At 43.0% G+C, this 20,772-nt stretch overlaps 1 protein-coding gene across 2 annotated transcripts in view; it reads right to left on the bottom strand.

The window, feature by feature from the left end:
• The window catches only part of SYN3 (synapsin III), a 176,895-nt gene extending 156,324 nt beyond the window's left edge, over nt 1-20,571 (bottom strand). For both annotated transcript variants that reach the window (XM_042889639.1, XM_042889638.1), the window contains exons 1-2: nt 20,174-20,571; nt 6,356-6,413 (exon numbers count right to left, since the gene is read on the bottom strand). In XM_042889639.1, coding sequence (XP_042745573.1) covers nt 6,356-6,413; nt 20,174-20,490 — 375 coding nt within the window. In that variant the 5' untranslated portion in view covers nt 20,491-20,571. The remainder of the gene's footprint in view (nt 1-6,355; nt 6,414-20,173) is intronic.
• Nucleotides 20,572-20,772: the final 201 nt, after the last annotated feature.

The following is a 20,772-nucleotide window of genomic DNA, read 5'->3' as shown; positions in this document are numbered from 1 at the left end:
CCAGAAGTTTAACCCGAATTTCTCTTGATTTCTTAAGCCCACTGCAGAAATTGAAGGCTTGAAGAGTTACCCTTTTATTTATTTACCTATTTATTTATTTATTTATTTATTTATTTTTCTTAGACAGAACAACCTCATTCCTGTAAGATTTTCTTGTAGGCGGTGTTTAGCAACACAGTGGTAAATGTTGCTGTCACTGGATTCCTCTCTGTCGGGACCACAATGTTCTTGGATTGTGACAGCTCAAGTTTTTGCTGTGGTTTTTTAATTGAGATCTGATCATTGCCTTACAGAAGTGGCTCCTGTTCTTATGTTCCAGCACGGTGTTAGACCCCTACCTTCTGCAAGGGAACAGTGGTCTTCTGGGAGGCCGCTGTGCTCCCTGACTGATCCCTGGTTTCCCAGGCTCTTGCCTACCCACTGATGGTGGTCCACCTCCAAATAGGCCTGGGAAGGCTGGTTACCTTGGCCCTATCCCTGTGTTGGTGAGGCATGCACACTCAAGCTGTGTGCCCGAGCTCCTTTTCTCCTCCACTATTCCTGCGGTGGTCGCACACACGCTTCAGATCTGAGTCTTGATCTTGCTATATCCTTTCCAATGGACTTTCTGTTCCCAGCCTGCTGTCACTGGATGTCTGGAGCTCTGGGAATTAACTGACAAGGAGAGTCGATTAATGTGGTATTAATTAAATACTAGGCAGGATCGCAAGGGAGACAGTCTGAGCAAGATGACTGCTGTTGTTCCATATTTTTTGTTCCCTCTACAGCCAGCTCTCCATCTGGAAATCACCATTCATCTCCCCAAATATTCTTGACCAGTCTATTTGAGACTGTCTGTCTCATACCTCAAACAACTGTGCTACACAAACAGCCTCTGAACAAAGCCCTCTGCTTTCCTGGGCTTGCTCCTGAACCTCCTCACCAATTATCATTATGGATATATTTTTGTTCCCCTGCCCTGTGACATGAAATGCAGTCAGAGTAACAGGCTAGTTTGTGTCACGACTTGGGCACTTGGGATGAGGAATTACTAACGTCTAATCGAATCACATACATTCCTCAGCGGATTTTATGCTTCATTTTTTGGTGGACCTTCCAATATGTATAAGGAAAGACAGACTTCGGCAGACGCCAGACTGCATTCCAGTAACAGCACATTTCACTACAACCATTACAAGCATTTCACGGGGGAGGTAAGCAGTCTCTAATCCCTACACATGCAGAAAAGTGAACAGATCATCTGGATGTGAGTGAGGGGAAGAGGAGGGGCTAAGGCAGTACATACTTGGGGCATGCATGCATGCAGAATTGGAGATTAGTTATCACTTCATTCTCTGTGTCTCTTTGCTGAGACATTGTCCCTTGAGGTTGACCCTGCCCCCAGTACTGGGGCTGTTACCTGGGAGAAAAGCATGGAGAGGTCCAACAGAGAGGGAGACACACACTCCTGTGCAGCTCTAAGGGGAATTGCTCCTGGCAAAGCGCAAATTCAGGATGTGTGCTCCTAATCTACACATAGTGGTGAAGGTCCCCATGCCTTGATCTGCGTGAATGCTGTTTGGAGTATTCACCCTGATGGCATTTGGCCTCTTAAATTTTCTTTTCAGAAATCATGTGACTGCTTGAAAATTGGAGTTCTAGTTAGTAAAAACACATTTCTAAACCTTTTGATCCCAGGATATAGATCAAATGCATGAACTCTGTAAGCCTCCAAAAACAATTGGAAAATGAAAAAAAAAAAAACAACCCTTGAGTCTATTTAATGATTTCAAGTCATTCTTCCTATTTTTCCAATTCCCTTTATTCGCGGTTTATGAATGCTTGTATGTGGCAAAGTTATGAGAACTGCTATTACTGTTCTTGAACAGCTTTCTGGCTTTCAGTTGGAAAAAACAAACCAAAACAACCCAACCCACAACTTGTAATGAATATGTAATGAATAAAAATTATACAGTTGTTTCAGGAGAGACTAATTCACACTGTCACACGTGGTCCTATCGAACTCTACCTTTTGAAAGGACCACTTCAAGTCACACATGAAAACATTGTTTTAGGATGAGAGGTACAATGGAAATAGAAGACATGATCTGTATTGCAATTATCTTCTGTATGAGCCAAGTACAACTTTTTCCTGACAATGTTGCCAATAAAGTCATAATCTATACCACAATACTTTTCCAGAAGCATGTACATAGGAGTTCACTGAATAATCATTCCCTGAAAATAAACCAGGCAGTGGTAACGAGTGAATGAGCTGTGCAAGAAGAATGCATGTCAGACAGAGACGGACCCACCTCGTCACAGCAGGAAATGGTGGGAAGAAGACGGGTGGACAGACAACAGGAATCAAAATTTAGATAAGACTTTTGGCCTCATCAGAGACAATCTGTTAGCTAATTCCAGGAAAGACTTTTTCTGAGTGCACTGAAGTGCCTTTAGCAAATATCTAAAGGAAAGGTACTCAGACTGGGAGAAGTGCTGCTTGCTGTTGCTAGTTAGGTCTGTGCTCTCCTCTTTCTTCTCGTACTTTCTTCAGTCAGTTCAGGACACAGGGCCAAAGATGACCACCAGACCCATAGGATTCAAGCCCTTGCTGTTGTCAGTACTGTGTCACAAAACCCTTTCTTAAACTGGTGCGTCTATTAAAAGGAGTCATGTCTCCTTTAGCATCTGTCCATTTTGTCAGGATAAGCAAGCTAACTCTTTCTGTTTGCTGCCATGAGTCAGGTCTCCACAGTCATCCCTGTGCACATCTCCTACTCTGCACATATCCTGTTCGTGGGCATCTGTATCCTAGATGTGGGATATGACCACTGCCCACAGTGTCATGGTTTGGCTGATGGAGCTGTGGTTGTCCAGGCCTCTGCTCCAACTCTCCTTCCATCTTCTGCTGGTGACACACAACCATACAGTATCCTCTTTGCACATGGTGCAAGCATAACCCACAAGGAGATTGCCAACCCAGGACATTTTATGATCCATATGGGAAATCCAAGGGTCATATGAAATCCTTACAGTTTGGTTTTCAGTGGGACAAGGCAGAGAAGGTGGTGGAAGAGATGCTCAATTAGTACCAGTTGCCTTCAGTGATGGAAAATCAAAGAGTGTAAAGCCTACAGTACAATTCCTTCTCCTCCCAAGTAGACTGCATTTCCTAATGCCTCATGTCCCCTGGCTAGTGAAGGAGAAAGATGGTCTGAGAAGATAAACGCAGAATTAATTTCAAGAGAGACTAAAAGCAGTGTTGCCAAGTCCGGTGGCATTTATATTTCTTCTTAATGCTGAGCTTAACCATATATCCATTTTATATAATCAAACCTTTCTTTTCTAAAAAAAATTCACTAGCTGTTCTATTTCTAGAGGGAAAGAGCTGCAGATGTATACCCTGCAGTTCCCAAAGCCAGAAATCATAAGGCAAGTAAAAGCAACAGCATGGATCAAAATTTAATGATCTTATTTTAAGCATAAACTAGGAATAGTATTTTTAGACTCAGCTATACTGAGTAAGCTTAAACCCATACTGAGTAAGACCTAAACCATCAGGATTTAAATGGGAATAGGTCAAAGAGATTTTCACTTACCGATCAGTGTTTTGTTCAGTTTCAGGAATGACTACTGGTGCTACAAAAGGATGTGTAGTGAAAAAAATACCCAAATAATGGCAACTTAATGGAAACTGTCTCCAAAGCAAATGGGGCCTGAATTCAAGAGAGCATTTACACAGAAGTTTTGCCTTGTGCAAACTTATGTTTTACGCCTAAATCAAATTATGTGTTTCTCTGAGTGGAAATATTTTGTTTATAAATACATCATACTTGCCCTGCTAAATGGTCTCCTAAATGGACTTACACCAAATTAACTCCTCTGTTTGGGGAAAAAAATCTTGCAGGAATAGGCTGGAGATGTATTGGTGGGCTAAAGAGATAAAGCTGCAGAGCTGCACTATATTTCTATCTGTGGATTAGCATCAAAGACATGACTTAGCAATGTCATCCAGTCTTCTTTGTGCCAGCACTAGTTTTACTTGAAAATACTTAACTGTCACCACCCTCAGACTCCATCTGATAGTTTATAATAAGAGTCATTCATGCCCACTGCTTCTCTGAGGCCCAGGACTAAAACCCCCGTACAACCAATGGCATTTGATTTCTCTTTCACTTAATAGATTGGCTTCCTATGTTTTGTTTTCTCCAGCATCCTTCCAGGACTATGGTTGCTTCCCAGCACCCCAGCACTCAGCTTGACATACCTGAAAATGAAGTTGTGTCCCTGAGTTTCAGTTAGGGGTGGGTGACAACAAATTCTGCAGCCTCTAAGGCAAATTAATAAATAAATTTTGGACATCATGATGAAAATTAGAAGAGAAGAAGAAAAGATGGGAAAAAAGTCAGCCCTCACATTCATTTCAATTGAACAGAAGAAGAAAGTAGAAGCTACACATATACATGGGTTGCAGTGTCCCTGACAACTCTTTCTCCTACTCACCGGCAACCAGGTGTGCCCATAGAGTCTACTGTCTCTTTTTAATGCTAATGGTTAGTGATCAGCTGAAGACCAAGGGCCTGGAAGTGGCACTGAGGTTATTCAGTTCATTTCTACAGTAAACAAACAGAAAACCCTCTTCAAGAGTCCATAAAACCTATTTTTATACAAGCCGTGTCTTATAAAAGTAGCTCCCTAAGCAGCTGGATGGTACTTAACAGTTTCTTCCCTGTGGGTTATCCAGTGTTTAATAGGAACTGAACCTCTGCTGAAGGAACTTGTTGAAACTTAATATTTTGAAACTTCTGCCTGTTTCTCAAATTCAGCTGAAATCAGCCAATGTCTTCCACAGTTTTGGGTGTGGGGGACAGACAGCGAGACAGCATGATCACATATGTCTTGCATTCCTCGAACAACAGCCAAGGGGGAGAGGCAGCTCAGAGAGCTGGTAGGGGAGCTTAACCAGATTAGATAACTGACTTCCCACTGCTGAGAGAGAGCTGTGCAGTTTTCAGTGCTGCTACTCCATTATAAATAAGTGATGTTTTGACTTAAAAAAAATATTCTTGTTTTCCTTCTCTGCTTCCCCCATGCCCCAACCTTCCAAAATGATTCACCAAGAAAGAAGATGTAATAGAGATGGAGGTGGAAAAGGAAAGCAGCAAGACAGAATCTTTCTTTAGTTTAAACCAAATACTGAGCATTCTAGAAGAACAGCAAAATATTATGTCAGAAAAAAAATAGGGTAGTTCTTTTTTCCCAATATGATCTTTTTTCAAGACTACTGAACATTTGAATGTTCAGTTTTATTTTCATGTTTTTATGTCATTCGAACTGTTCTGTTACTTAGCTTTTCAAATCAAGAGTTTCTTCCTATAAAGTACAAAAAATTCTCCTAAGACAAACTATATTTCTGATTGAAGTAATGATGCGTGGGTATCTGAAGCAAGAACAAATGAAAAGAGGAAAATTAAGCATTCGTATATCACAGTTGCAAAAGATGACCTGCTAACCTTTCTGTCCTAGGCACAGATTTTGATCAAACTGTGCGTCCACATGCACAGCCTTAGGAAGTGGACAATATCCCTTTGAAAAGAGAAGGAACAACTTGTCACAGATACTGGATCTTGAGAAAGTCTTCAAAACCACTCCATGAGTATTTTTATATAAACACATATGCACATCCACATATATGACACAGAATCTCCAGATTTATAAAGACAGAGAATACCAGGTCATTCAAACATTCACCAGCTTTCTTTACCCATCCAAGTAGTTTTACAGCCCTAAAGTAAAAAAAAAAAGCAAGCACACGATTTCTTCACAATCACAGACTCAGTTCTCTACATCTCTCTTACTATGCCTGCCTTCAAATTAGGCATCTGCATGGTTATTAACAATCATTTCTGCTGTGACAATCACACTCAGCACATCAGTCAATGCTGAAGAGATTTTGCTGTGTGCAGTTATTTTGCATATGGAAACCAAAACTTTTAGACTTAAATCAGAATAAGTTGGAAGACTTCAATAACACACATGTGGAATATAACATCACTAAGATGCACTTCTGTGTACTAGCTTTTCACTTTTACAGACACACATATGGAACTGTGAGGTAGTCTTCCAATGGAAGAAATGATAGTCCCACCACCAAAATGGAAAACTTAATTTTAAGTTGAATTAGTGACTGATTCTGCAAAGACAGAGAGAGAAGGTAGGATATTTTCACTTAGGTCATACATCATCGACTAAAATGGACAAGTGTTAAAACTTGTGCCCAAATCTTTTCTTCTCTTGGAGAAAATCCACAGACTATCTGTTGTTGACACCTCAGCTCTGCCCACACATTTCTTACAGGTAAGTTGTCACTGACCTGCTCCACACGGATATCAAATTCTCCATTCACCTTCTTCCCCTGGAAATACTTGGCCCTGTAGAAGAAATGAGAGATATGGGCATGGTTAAAGAGACTTTGTAGCTCTACTGCATACTATTTTGCTTCAGCAGTTCCATTTTTGCTGAAGACTTTTTATCCGGGTCATGGCATGTTTTCCTAATTCACATCTTCTTCAGCCTTCTGTTCTCCAGGAGAAACAGTGGAGATGAAAGCCAGACGAAAACCACATTGGAAAGTTCCTTCAAGGCTTGTGACTTTTTCATTTTATTTTCAAACTGAAAACCACATGTTCTCATAATCTTTTCCAGAGCAACAGCGCTAATCAATGATTCCTCACTAATCTCATTTAATACCCGATCTCTATCCTGTAAAAGGAGAACAAAGCAAGGCATGGCATCAAACTATTTTGTAAAGCTTTCTCTCTTGCTCACTCACTGAAGAGTTGCTTTACCACTGCCTATCTTACTATTACTAGTTTAGAGAATTTGTATACTCATCTACAGTATCTTGAATGTAGGATCTCCTGACCTGAGAAATGTTGTTTGTTTTCCAGCTGAACAGTGCAAGAAGGAGCATTTCTTTGTGCCTCCCATCACTTCTTCTCCTAGCTGCCTATGCAAGATAGACCACAGAGCACTTTCAGAGAGGAAAAAGCTGACATTTGCACTGGCATAGGAAAAAGGCAGACAATTTTATTGTATTACAATGCTTGTTATGTCAATCAGTCAGCAGGGAGATTGCCAATAGAATTTCCTCTGTGGATATTTGCTGAGGCACAGGTTGTCCAGAGAAGTGGTGGATGCCCCTTCCTTGGACACACAAGGTCAGGCTGGAGGGGCTCTGAGCACCTTGATCTACCTGTAGATGTTCCTGTTCATTGCAGAGGAGTTAGACTAGATGACCTTTAAGAGTCCCTTTCAACCCAAACGATTCTATGATTCTATTTCTCCATGCTATTTCTCCCCAGTTCTTCTCCTCAGAAAACAAGCTTCACATAAGAAAACATGAACATAGATCATTTTCTCAGACCCCCCAAAATTTCAGGAAGATCATGTAGGTTCCAAAAATCTCTTCTGTTTGAAAAGCGCTGAAAACACAGTTAAGCCCTGCAAGATTTGTTTCCAGAGACAAAGTAACTCTCTGAGTTCTGTTTCCAATTGGCAAAGACAGGGTAGAATAAAAAAGTAAAGGAAAATGAAGGGAAGCCGGCTTTACTCCCTATTTTATAGTATTAGCAAAATAAGAAGCTGGCTCACATTTTTACTATGTGTCTATTTGTTCCAATAAAAAAGGAGAGAGAGTAGGGAGGCAATTTTCCTCATGGCTGAAATGCACCAGTTCTGAACTGAATTCTCCCCTCCTCTGGCAATGAGAAATGTAAAGATGCTTTGTTCTGTGGTCCTGGCTCAAAACCAAATCAACTTTTTGTTTTATTAGGAAAAGATATAAAAAAAAGAAAAAGTCAGAAGTTTTCCATGTGATTATAACGAGGGCATCTGAGGGCTATACCGTGCTTCCCTTCCCAGACAGTCTATCCATCAGCGTGGTCCTAATAAGACCTCTACATGGACGTAAGTACAGGAACGGTGTAACAGCCAGGTGGCCCAGTGTGGCTCAAACTATCCCTGTCTAGTATAACTAGCAGAGTTCTGGCCACTTCTTACCCTCTTTTGAGTCTATGCATTGTATGAAAAACAGCAACTCACCAGACAAGTTGAGACATCACACCTCTAACAATAAACAGGAATGCTAAATGCACTCAATAATTCCATCGTATTTCTAGAGGTATGGCTGGGTCTGGCAACATTCCTAGCTCCTAAGTACAGGGGATATTGCTAGAACCAGCGACTTCTGAAAAACTGGAATAAGATTTAAGTGGGCCCACAGGAACTGGTCTGAAATTTGAGGCACGCTATTCACTGGTACAAGCCTGTCTTATTCCCAGATTGCTCATAACATATGCTCCTTACCCACATTTATGAGACACACTTCCTCCCTCTATAGCCTCTCCACTATGCTGACCAGCTGGTTGCAGACTCCTTGGTGCTGCTTTGCTTCAGCTTGTAATGAAGTGTGATTAGCTGTGGTCTTTAGCTCGACACAGATGGAGCTAAGAGACTTCCACTCCCAGAAATTACCCTTCACGCAGTGAAAAGCCTTTTCTCTTGTGGTGAGGTATTGGAACAGGCTGCCCAGGGAGGTGGTGGAGTCACCTGGAGGCATTCCAGAAACATGTGGATGATGTAGCCTGAGTGCCATGGTTAGTGGGCATGGTGGGGATGGGCTAGTGGTTAGACTAGATGATCTTAGTGGTCTTTTCCAACCTCAATTCTGTTATTCTGTTGTTCTATTAACACTGGCTCAGCTCATGGATACAGAGAGGGCACAGACAGCACCAGGATTCCTTGGAGTAGGACAAGGCACATCAAGTTAGACACCATGTGACCTCTTCTCCTTCTTATCCCTCCTTCCATGCAGTTTGTCTCATTCCGTGTCTCAGGCAAGTATCTGTTACCAAAACAATACATCACTTTCTTTCAAAGTGGCTAACCTGCTCTGAGTGTCTCTGTAGACTACAGGTGCTGATCAATTTGCAGCCAAATAGTTAGGTCAGGCCACCATTTTGACACAGTCCAGAGTAAGAATGAAACTTTTCATTCTGAAAACATTTCTGAAATGGATGGAGTGATGTTTTCAATTTCCTCATGGTGTTTCAGAGCCCTGGGCTGTAGAGGCTATCATGCTGAAATGAAAAATGGCTTTAGCCTTGCCCTGGAGTCCTTGAAATTTTAGGTAAACCAGAATTGTTGCTGATGCTGTGGAAGCATCATGATTCCTCTATGACAAGAGGGAACAATTTTTGGTCAGTACTGCACAGCACATGAAAGGGCTTCTGGTCAGAAAATCATAGAATAACAGAATCATAAAATTATAGAATCACAGCTGTGGATAGTGTTGCCACCCACCATATCAGGTTGCTTTGGGTCCTATTTAACCAGGCCTTGAACTCCTCCAAGGATGAGGAATCCACAGTTTTGGACAACCAGTTCCCTACAAGAGTACAGCGGGCAATGGATGGAGGAAAGAAAGAACATGCTGACTGATGAGGATGCAGCAGAAACATGGGTATTTCTTGCAGGTTGGACAGTGTGCAAAACATCTATGAATCTCCCCTAAATCAACATGAGCTGCTAGGTGCTGGGCTCCTCTGCCCAGGAAGTGACTTGCTATGGGATTACCTAGGCAGCTTGTAATGCAGCTGTGAGCCTCACCCAGAAGACCAGCCAAAAGCTTTTCTAAGGAGCCTGGAAGTGTCTTCCTTCATCTCCATCACAGCCAGCCATCAGCAATCAGATTGGATCATTGCCTGAGGTGGAGGCTGCCTCATTGCACCACCAGCATGGGACAAGCACCAGCCACATAAGCCCACCTCAGGCAACCTTCAGTGTTGACCAGTGATCAGTTGTCCAGCTCTTAGTTTTAAAGCATACCAGATGTTTACTCTTGTAGAACACAGCATTATAATTTGGCAATGCAGGTTATAGATGGGGTGGTACGGTTGTGGTGATTTCAGCAAATTAGCATGTAAACATGTTTTGATTGATGCAAACTGCTGGGCCACACTCAGGAGCAGTTCTTGGGTGGGATTCACAGTGCTAGGAAATGCATTTAGAGGTGGCCACATCAGCTGGGAGGAAGGAAGCACAGTAATAAACAGCCAAAGGCCTGCCCTGTCTCTCTGGGGGAGAACTTTCCTTGAAACTCTCAGCAAGGAAGCTGCATACCCTAGAAAAGGATAGGTTTTCTGGCTTAAGGGCATCAGGCATTACTTCTGCTTTCTGCCTGAAATGGTGGCAGGGTCACAGGAAACCTGATGCCTCTCCTTGTGAAGTAATTTGGAAAGAATAAAAGCTTGTTTTCCAGAGCTCCATGAAACAGTCCCACTTTTCCTCAGTGACTGTGGCTATGGGAAGCATATATGCATTTTTTTCTGCTATATACAGAGCGTATCCTGAATAGCAGCAGGGAAAAAACAAACCAACTGATAGTTTGATCAATTTACCTTGAATTACATACATCAGAGAGAAAATTCTCAGAAAACCCATAACTTTATTGCTTAGATGCCTGAGAAGCATCCTTCTGAACAAGAGATGCAAGCACTGATGCAAGGCTGCTAATAGACTTGTGAGGCACTCAAATACCAGCAGAGGAGTTGACATCTCTGGTGTTACCCACCTGTGAGCAGGCTGACTTGCACTGCAGCTATGAGAGGGTGCCCAAATCTCTGTGCTCCCCTGTATCCATGCCATTTATACACACACAGCAAAGGAATTGCGGATGTACTGCTTGTACAGAGCTCATGCCATCTCCCCTGGAGTTATTTCTCCTCTCTTCCCTCTGCTTTTTTTTCTTTTGATGCAAAGAAGCACATCAAAGCTGACTCAGAGGGCTGCTTCAGTACTTTCCTCTGAATCTTTGTGAAATGGAGACATTAGAGATGCAGCAGGGGAGTGCATAACTTCAGCCAGGCTGGAAAATGCTTTGCACAGGTGAGGAACAGGAGATGTACAGCTATCAAGTATCAGCTGGAGAAGATGCCTGAGGACCTCTTCCCCACATACAGTGCCACTAGACAGCATTCTGTGCTAGAAAAGGCCTAACACTGGCCTCAGCATCAGAATCAGCCAGGAACTATGAGAGTTGAAGCAATGGACTGCAGGAGCACAGTGGTTCAAAAGCTGTTCCCGCAGTTTATAATATAATAAATGTTTTATAATAGATCATAGTTTTATGGCTGTACTGTGGTGCCCAAAGCTGCACACAGTGCTGCAGGTGAGGCAGTACCAGCACAGAGTAGAGTGGGACAATCCCTTCTCTCTGAGTCCCCCTGGGTTTGTGCCTCTGGGATAAGACACAATAATGAAAGGAAGGAAAGACACTCTTTGGGTGGAGACCGCTTCTCACCTGGAGCTTGAGGGAGTGGGAGGAAGAAAGAGGGAGAGAAGTGCTGAGAAAGAGACATGGGTAAATAAGCCAAAAGGGATCAGTGGATACATTTTAGAATTATCTGAATTATTTCCCTTGAAATTCCATCACAAATATTTCTCTCAAGCCCTTGGGAAAACGAGGCATGGCATTTCTTTCTGGAGCAGCTTAGAAAAGGCTAAGCTGGTGTCCCCAGGATTGGGTGTGGGGGGACGTCATGGAGAGAGGCTGGGGGTTAGCCACTGCACGAAATCCCTGTGTCAAAGGGCCTGGGGGCCTAAGTGATGCACAAGGCACTCACTGTATGTCTGCATTGTCTCCTTCATAAAAGGGGCCGGGACTGGGAAAAAGGAGGTAGTTTCTAGGATACTGGCCAGCAGCTGCTGGAATGCCCAGCCCCCCCCCCCCCCCTTCCCCCCCAGCCCCCAAACAGGCTGTAAAAGCAGTGGGGAGGGAGGAGGGAGAAGAGGTGCATTTATGCCCTTTTTTTCTTCAGGGGTAAAAACAAGGGATGTTTTCGTTTCAGGGACCAGCCCTCAATGCCTTCCCCACTTCTCCCCAGTTTAGCAATTCCCAGCTGCAAACAAGAGGGACTTTTGAGACAGTCAAGTCCTGACTGCCCAGAGCACAGGGAAAAGAAAAATCACTGGGGTGAGTGCTGGAGTTTGCAATCTACTCGAGCTCTTGTCTATATCTGCTACAGCCCAGAGACTTACACACTGATCAGCTTGAGATGTGCTGGTTAGTAGTTAATATTTGTTAAGTAGGGTACCTAATAAATCCTAGCGGGTTGTTCAGGATGCTGAAGATGATGGAAAAGCATAATAGATGTATGTTTTCACATCTTGAACAACAAAGTTTTAATGACAGGTTAAACAGACCAGAGCCAAGAGCAAATAGAAGGGGATCCTCATTTTACAGATAGGGAGGAAGCAACTAAGAGGTACACTGAAGATTCAGGATGCGACAAAAGGTAGCCCTGAATACACTGATTCCTTGCCAGGAGCTACACAGCACTTTCAGCTCCAGCTTGGGATGCAGTGCTGCCATAGCCAGTCCCAGGGCTCCATGGGGTGAAATTAGCTTGCTGGAACCACCTAATCCAGAGCCAGCCCAGCTGCACTACAGGTACACTCTCAGTGCCCAAGGTCTGATGGCAAGTTGATGGGAACAGAGCTCCTCTGTTACCTTCTCAGAACAACCACAAGTCAAGCCTGCTCTGGTTACTGTAAAACAGCCCCCAGGACATTACTAGCTATGGGATCACACAGGAAGAAATACCTCCACACCTACTCCTGAAGAGGTTTGTGTCAGACTCTGATGGTGCTATGGAGTTGGTTCTTTTTTGGGATAAAGGAACTCCTCATGGTGAGGTCCTTTGGGATTGGACTAGATGGTCCCCAGAAGTGTTCCTTCCAAATCCTATGATTCTGTGATTCTTTGTGAGGTCCCAGACCCCACCCTATAGGGCCAGATGTATGTTCTTGGCTTGAGCACACACAGAAAGGAAAATTCGGGGTCAGAAGGGAGAAGGGGTTTTTACATCTCTTTCTGTGGGTCCCTCCTTTCTCTCAAGACTAGGAGTTGACAAATGGAACCAAAGGCCTAGTTTCGGGGGAGGTCTGGGCCAGCAAACAAACAGCACTTTTAACAATCACAGACACTACTATTCAGGCACTCTTTCTATTCCTTCAACTGCAGAGTCCCACACAGTGCTGGCCCCCCAGCATCTTCCTGTGCCACCTCATGCTCATGGCATGGCGATAATCAAAGAAATTGGCCAAGAGAAGCAGCACTTGTGAGTGCAACATGCAGGCAGGTCTTTTTGTATTCAAGCCACCAGGGTAGCAAGGACACTTCGATGTTGGTCTTCCCTCCCCAGGCTACACTCCAAAGGGTACATGCCCTCATGGTCACATTTCTGTTGGCAACAAACAGGACTGGGGAGGTGTGCTTTAAGCACAATGTGAGACAGCTATTTTATTTTGCATAGTATTCAAAATAGTACATTGCTGGCACATTTCTGCCTTGCTAAATCTAGATAGTATGGCTTGGAGCTGTTTGGTGGTATCATTTTGTTGGGGACTGTGCAATGTTCTTTCCTGGTTCCTCCTTGGAATGGAAAACCTTTTTCTGCCCTCTCTGAATGTTAGGAGTTGGGGAAGTAGGATAACTCACACAACTCTGAGAAAGAACTCCTGGCTTCCAGCAGAAGAAATCTGTCTCACGAACCTTGAGAAACACATCTGAGGGATGTTGTTTTATTTTTTTAATATGCACAGGACTAGGCAGGACATTCTGAAGTTAAATTCTATGCATTTATAGGATCTCTGGTAAAGAAATTAAGGTCTCAGATTTGACTTGCATTAGCATATTTATAACCTGGTGGGGAATGTTTTCCATATTCCTTATGTCTATTTTTGTAATGATACTAATCCTTTACATTTCTGTATCACCTTTCATGCAAGAAGACTAGATCCCAAGTTGCTTTGCATATGCAGGACAAAAATACAGGCAGACATGCTGGTGATATACCTAAAACAGATTGAAAAGCAATGTGATAAATGTGATTGATTGAATACCTCCAACAGTCTTACCTCTTTTTCACCCCTATGCCTGCCTGCTAGGGACTACTTCTAATTCTGAAAATCTTCATGCTGCTTCCAAGCATGCATACGTACACACACACATGGTTTAACACAAACATGCCTCCTCTGTTCCTAAAATGGAACTTTGCCCTCAAGTCACACTTGGTGTGGATTATAGAAACACAAATATTCAGTCCTGGTTAGACATCATTAAATAATGCAAATATAAGGCTTTTAGCCAGATTTTTGAAAACATACATTTCTGTAGTTAGTTGTTAAAGTTACAGCTGAATAGTTGCACAGAACTTGTGAAATATTATAAGGTTACCTCTCTGCAACAAATTCATAATTGTAGGCTGTTACCACCATATTAGATGATCGTGGGTTTCTTACCAAGAAATTTTAACAAGTTTTGAAATGTAACCTGCAAATTCATGAGGTCAAGCTTGAAGTATCAACTCTGAGTTATAAAGAGAAAAATGAGTTATAGAAATGATAAATTACAATGAAGTCCAAATTTAAAAGCTAATCCTGAACTTCCTGTTGTATTTCAATCAGTTAAGTACAGAAATATTCCTCTTGGTGTGAGCTTTCACATATCATCTTCAGCCTACTGAAAGCATGGAATGACTCATGGCATTCAAGATACTCATGCAATATCTTTAAAAAGCAGTTCTTTGCAAAAAATAAGGTCTTAGAAATTCCCAAATTGCTAAAATTTACTATGAGACTATTATATTTGACCAATTACATTTTTGGAAAAATAACATATTGAAGGTTTGATCAGAAGGAAAAATAGCTTTATTTCAATGAAAAAATGTTGATAATTTCCTTCATAAAGTGAAAAACAGTAATCCTGTCAGGTCAGCCCATAATTAGATCTGAGTTGAGACATTATTATTTTACAAAGAGTCATTTCAGATGTATTAAGAGGATTTCATTCAGTATTAATCATAGTTTTTCCCTTCTTTCATTTTTAAATTTTTGGAGACAATATGCTTAGGCAGATTTGGCTGTAAAATAAATAGGAAAAATCAATTCAACTTTGCATCTCTTAAAATATCCTCAGCAGCTTATTTTCAGTGAAGCATGGCACAATCCTAGCACACAAAATCACATCACATAGGGCACACATAGGGCCTTTAGTGCAGGACAGCATAACCATTGTTAGCACTTGAAACAGCCTGAAATTTGGATAACACGTGCCAATGGCTTTGAAAATCGTCATGAGGTATTTCACAAATACAACTGAGATATGTAACAAACGCAGCAAGAACAACTTTGTTATGCTGCCTGGTCCAAAAAGCAATGTTTTTAGCATATGTTGTTAATGGAAGCCTTAGCTGTGCTTGATCGCTTCCCAAATAATCTGTTTAAACACCAAGCATTAGGCTCAAAAGCTGAGCACTTTCGCAGAGGAGGTGGGTTAACAATTCACAATACTAAATACTGCTTGATCTGCTGAGACATTCAATCTGGCAAGAGCATGATTTTACTTAAGGGTGCTTTGAGTAAGGAAGTTGCCAGAGGTGGGATGCTTTCCTCCTGGCTGAGGTCAGGCTGCCGGAGTTGGCTCTTCTGCTGTTACATGGAGTCCTGCCATCCCCTTCCTTCGTGGTCTTGCTGCTTTTAGCTGTGTGTTTGCATGCATGTGTGTGTATTCATGTCTGAGCTCCCCTTTCCTGGCAGCTGCTCTGGGTGGGTTGTGGATACATTTTCTGGAGCCTCCCAAAGCACTGTTACTGCTTCCCTGGTGTACAAGGAGCAGCTTCATTTTCTAGAGAGATGCATCCAGTTGAAATGTGCACCATTACTGGCTAAGGAGAAACAGAGCTTTCCTCTAGTATGTCAGTGCATGGATACTGTCACTTCTGTGGTGCCTCTGAGGCCTGCCTGTCAAAGGCAAGAACATGAGGGAGCTGCACTGATAGTGCCTTTCCTCTTGCACACATCCTGCATGGGGCAGATTAGCTGCGTGCTTTCTTGTGATGTGCTCGAGCAGAGTCTTGGAGAAGGGTGGAAAATTTGTCCAAGCATTGCTGCTTCAACAGAAAGCTGTGTGAGTTCCCCTGCTTTTAGTAGCATGTATCTTTCTTTTACTGCTGCTAATGCAGAAAGCAGCTGATGGTATTCTGTGGAGCTCACATTATTTTTATAGTGCTTTGTCTTTGGAATAAACCAGAGCATGCTACCTGTCAAGAGTGGCAAGGATTTTAGAGAGGAAGACAGGCCATGAATTCTCTTGGGTGCTTTTCACTTCCTCCAGATCTCCGAGATATGCAGAGTGCTATAGTGTGCCATCAGAAACAGAGCAGCTCCTTAAAAATAGAAAGGATTGCCATTTGTCATTTTAAAGTGCCTTCAGCATGCACACGCCTATTTAGGTTGTTAGATCATTTCGTCATGCACTTGTGCAACACCTCGTCCCAATCCATTAATTGCAGCTCTTTCCCTCTGCTGTAATACAAACAGTGATGATAAATTAATGTCTGGCTTGGCAATATTGCTACAGTCTCCAATTATAAGAAAGTGTTTTCATTTAGAAAAGATAAATCAAATGGCAGATTCCATTGTCTCTCACTCTTCCTGCCTCTGAGCAAACTAGTCCTTGTTGTCAACTGTGTGACTTGATGCAAGGGAGGATGACTCCTGCCCTTAAGATAAGGGTAGCACGTCAGTAGTTTTTTTTTTCTAGGGGGGGGGATCTTTTCTAGATTTGTTAACTAGTTCAAAATAGAAAAGGAAAGGGCACTCTCTTGAAAACAGTAGACAAAGGTTTAAACAGTAGCAAGAATAAGAGTGGGCAGAAGTGAAATGCATTGCAAACATGATGCTCATTCCAAAACCCAAGTCACCAGCACTGGAATGACAATAGGTTGTTGTTGTTCACACTTGATATTCTTGGAGTGTTTCTATAATTGATGGAGAGTGGACAAGCCAGAATCTCCAGATAATCAACTTCTTTGGACGTGCCTTCACAAGGCAAACGCTGCTGCCATTGTCCTTGGTCTGGTCAGATTGAGCTCACCTAACACAATGGCTGAGAACAAGATGACTGACATTACTTGGACATACTTTACCAAGAATAAACATCCACAGAACCACTGTTCTTTACTGCTGTCAAGGGCTCCCTGAATTTCCTGGAGAGTTGAGAATCAGCTGCTAGCAGCACCCCTGTGATCTGCTGGGTGGTTGCACTGGCACTGTTTCAGAAAGGACCACATTACCTTTAGGCTGCGACAGTCTATAGGCTAAGCATGTGTTTTTGCCCATATTACAGAAAGCCATGGTACACAAGGGTTGGTAGTATTTTCATGCCATGCATATGGCACAAGACTATGATAAATACACATGACTATTTTGGTCAGTGTCCTCACAACATGAGACACAGAGTGAAAGCAGGGAGCCTTTTCATGCAGCTCTATTTGATATCTGTAAGCCTGTGGAGAAAGGCAGAGAGCTGGGAAGACTGAATGGGGTTCTCCATCACAAAAACCTCAGAGAATGGCTTAGGTTGGAGGGGACTTTAAAGATCATCTAGTTCCAACCTCCTGCCATGGGCAGGGCTGCTAACATCTAGATCAGCCTGTCCAGGTTCCCATCCAACATGGCCTTGAGCACTTCCAGGGATGGGCACCTACAGTCATTTTGGGCAACCTGTTCCAGCACTCTCTGAGTAAAAAATGTCTTCTTAACATCTAACTTAAATGTATTCTCTTTTAGTTTAAAGCCATTCCCCCTTTTCCTGTCACTATCAGACTGTGTGAGAAGTCAGTCTCCCTCCTGCTTGTAAGCTCCTTTCAAGTATTGGAAGGCTGCAACAAAGTCTTCCCAGAGCCTTTCCTTCTCCGAGATAAACAAGATGAACTCTCTCAGACTGTCTTCAGGAGAGGTGCTCCAGCCCTCTGATCATCCTTGATCATCTTCCTCTTTACCTGCTTGAGCAGCTCTGTACTGAGGGCCTCAAACCTGGATGCAGTCCTCCAGATGGGGCCTCAGAGCAGAGCAGATGGAGACAATTGCCTCCTTTACCCTGCTGGCCACCTCTCTTTTGATGCAGCCCAGGATGCTACTGGCCTTCCAGGCTGCAAGAGCTCACATGCAGATTTCTGTCCCTCAGATCTCCAAATCCTTCTCCACAGGGCTGCTCTCAAGGTGTTCTTCTCCCAGTCTGTACTCATATCTAAGATATCCAGCCTCATTAAACTTCATTAAATTCTCATGTGGTTGCTTTTTGAGCTTTTCCAGGTCCCTCTGGGTGGCATTGCTCTCTTCTGTTGTGTCAGCTGCACCACTCAACTCAGTGTCAACAGCAAAATTTGCTGAGGGTCCAATCCTGCCGTTTATGTCATTGAAAAGGTGTAGAAATCATGTGTAGAAACCTCTGAGTTACAGACAGCTGAGGGATAGCCAAGACAGGAGGATACAGGGAGTGCTTACATACAAGTGGAGGAGTGAAGACAGCATGGGTAGCCATACCTCCTCTTTATAACTCCCAGCTGCTGCTCCTTGGACAAGCTCAGTTTGCAGAGCACAAAGTCTGCATGACAGTCCAGCAGCTGGGAGATATAAAGTTAGGGAACTGAGTGCAATGTGTGTTAAACCATGAAAACACTGCAACGGAGTCCAGCCCCTCCCCATCATCTTCCCTGCCCAGACTACCTTCAGCACCATTAATCTCAAGGAAAAACTGTATTGGCCTTTGAGCTAGGGCTTTCCTCTCTGATTACACTGTTTGGACGAGGCAGTGCCGGCTAAACTCCAGCTGCTTGAGCAGCACATTACAGGCACTCCCATCCCCAGCTGGAGGATGCTATGTTAGGGGACTGCCACCTGGCAGCATCTTAAAGGAACTGCAAAAGGCTGAGCAGAGACGGAGGTCAGTGAACCTGCTGGGAAACTTACAAGTGCACACAGGAAAGAGTGATCGGGGTTGAACAAGAATGATGTTGCAGATTGCACTATCCTGAATAAATGTGCTGCTGCACGATAAAAGACAGTATGTGATGAAACTTTTGATACAATTGCCATCTTATCAGGGACTTTCCCACTCACTCAAGAAGTTGGTTTTCCTTAGAGAAAAACTCCACTGTTTTCCCTATTCTAATTCAAGCTGGCTGAAGCACTGTGACCTAGCTGTGCTCAGTCTCTGCCCCTTTTATCCAAGGGAAGGGGGCAAAGCAGAGTGTAGGACTTTCACTTTGTGCAGATACCTCCAGGGAGGCAGGTCTCATCTTGTGTTCTTGCTCCTGGGAAAGTGAAGAAGACCAAAGGTGACTGCTTTCCTAGAGAGTAGAGTGGGGTGATAGAACAATAAAATAATATCCCTTGGCTAAGATCTAGTAACCCAACTTCTTTCACTACCAGGTCTTCAGCTTGGTCTCTTTGCCTGTGTTAGCTTATATTGAGACAAGCTGGCTGACAAAACAATGAGCATCTAACTCCTTAACACATGGTTTGGGTTTTCCCTAAAACATGTCTCTCCACCAGCTTTTGAAAACAGCTGACTTTGAAAGGGAGCACACTGCAACATTTCAGAAGCCTTCAGCTCTCCTTCCCTTTGAAAAGAGTTCTCTGTTACCAAATATCATAAAAAATATACTTCCAAGCTTCTGTTTGTAAACAAAGATCTGCAGGAACAAGTCAAACTTAATGCTTATGTGAACCTGAGAATCTTTTGCCCATATTCACTATGATAAACAGGTGAAGGACTCTTGACCAACCAGTGAGCTCTAGTCATTACTATTGGTAGTAGTAGTTGGATAGTTTTTTGTTAATTTATGAATAAATTTGCACCCATGGAAGAGCTTGAGAAAGAGAGAGAAAGAGCTAGAGAGAGGAGTCCCTTTTTAATTCTAGAGCTGGCACAGATAGTAAACCAAACTTCCTTACCATGTCATTAAAACACCTTCAGCTACAGTCTCTTAGGACCAATGTTTGATGTGCCAGCTCAGCTAAGCCAACTGAGCCAAGAATGCTCTGTGTGTGCCCATATATTGAGGCTGTCAAGATGTTTGCCAATTAATGGCATTTTTTAAACAAGGTTTGAGGAAAGCCTAGTCTGCTGGTCATAGAGGTCATCTAACCTAGATCATCCAACCTAGCTGATGATCTAGATGTGAAAGGTTCTATGTATTCCCCAGTAGATGCCCTGTGCCTCCTAGATCCATCCCCCAAACATGGTGGAGCTGAAGGCAAAGGGACAGCTATGATGACTTACCACTCTGTGTGTGCATCATCAATAACCAGGAGGATCTTGGGTTTCTGAGCCACAGGTGGTGTAGTACTTGTTGAATGATCAATCAGTCCTGCAGCTGCTTGTGTGGTTTGCTTCATGGCACTGGAGATGGAGCTGAAAATGCTGGTGCCAGTAGAGGAAGACTGCGAGGGCTGCGGTGGTTGTGGGTGCTTTCTCTCCATGGCAGGAGAAACTGGGGAGCTTGTGGAGTTGTCAGGACGCTGCAAGTCCATCATGTAGCCATTGGGCAGATTTGCCACAAAACTACTGTCTGACAGACGTCTCCGGAGGAAATTCATTGTTGTAGTGTTGTGTGGAAACCTCAGCGAGAACAAGACTCTGATGGGGTCACCAGTCCTGCAAAAACACTTTTGTGTATGTAGGGAACTTTGCTGTTATCCTGGTAGGTTTTCCTTCTTGAAATCCTGCTGGAGAAATATGTCTTTGTTTTTCAGTTACGTTTCCTTTCTTTTCCTGTGGAAAGAGAGTTAAACACATACATGTGGGATACATACTGTGAATTTTGCATAACGAAGACTATTCTGGCCTTTTAAATGAGTACATTAATCAACAGTGCGAGG

This window comes from Lagopus leucura, unplaced genomic scaffold, assembly GCF_019238085.1.
Source record: "Lagopus leucura isolate 7727_CA_CO unplaced genomic scaffold, USGS_WTPT01 Super-Scaffold_100159, whole genome shotgun sequence".
Lineage (NCBI taxonomy): Eukaryota > Metazoa > Chordata > Aves > Galliformes > Phasianidae > Lagopus > Lagopus leucura.
This window is presented reverse-complemented; position numbering and strand designations above follow the sequence as displayed.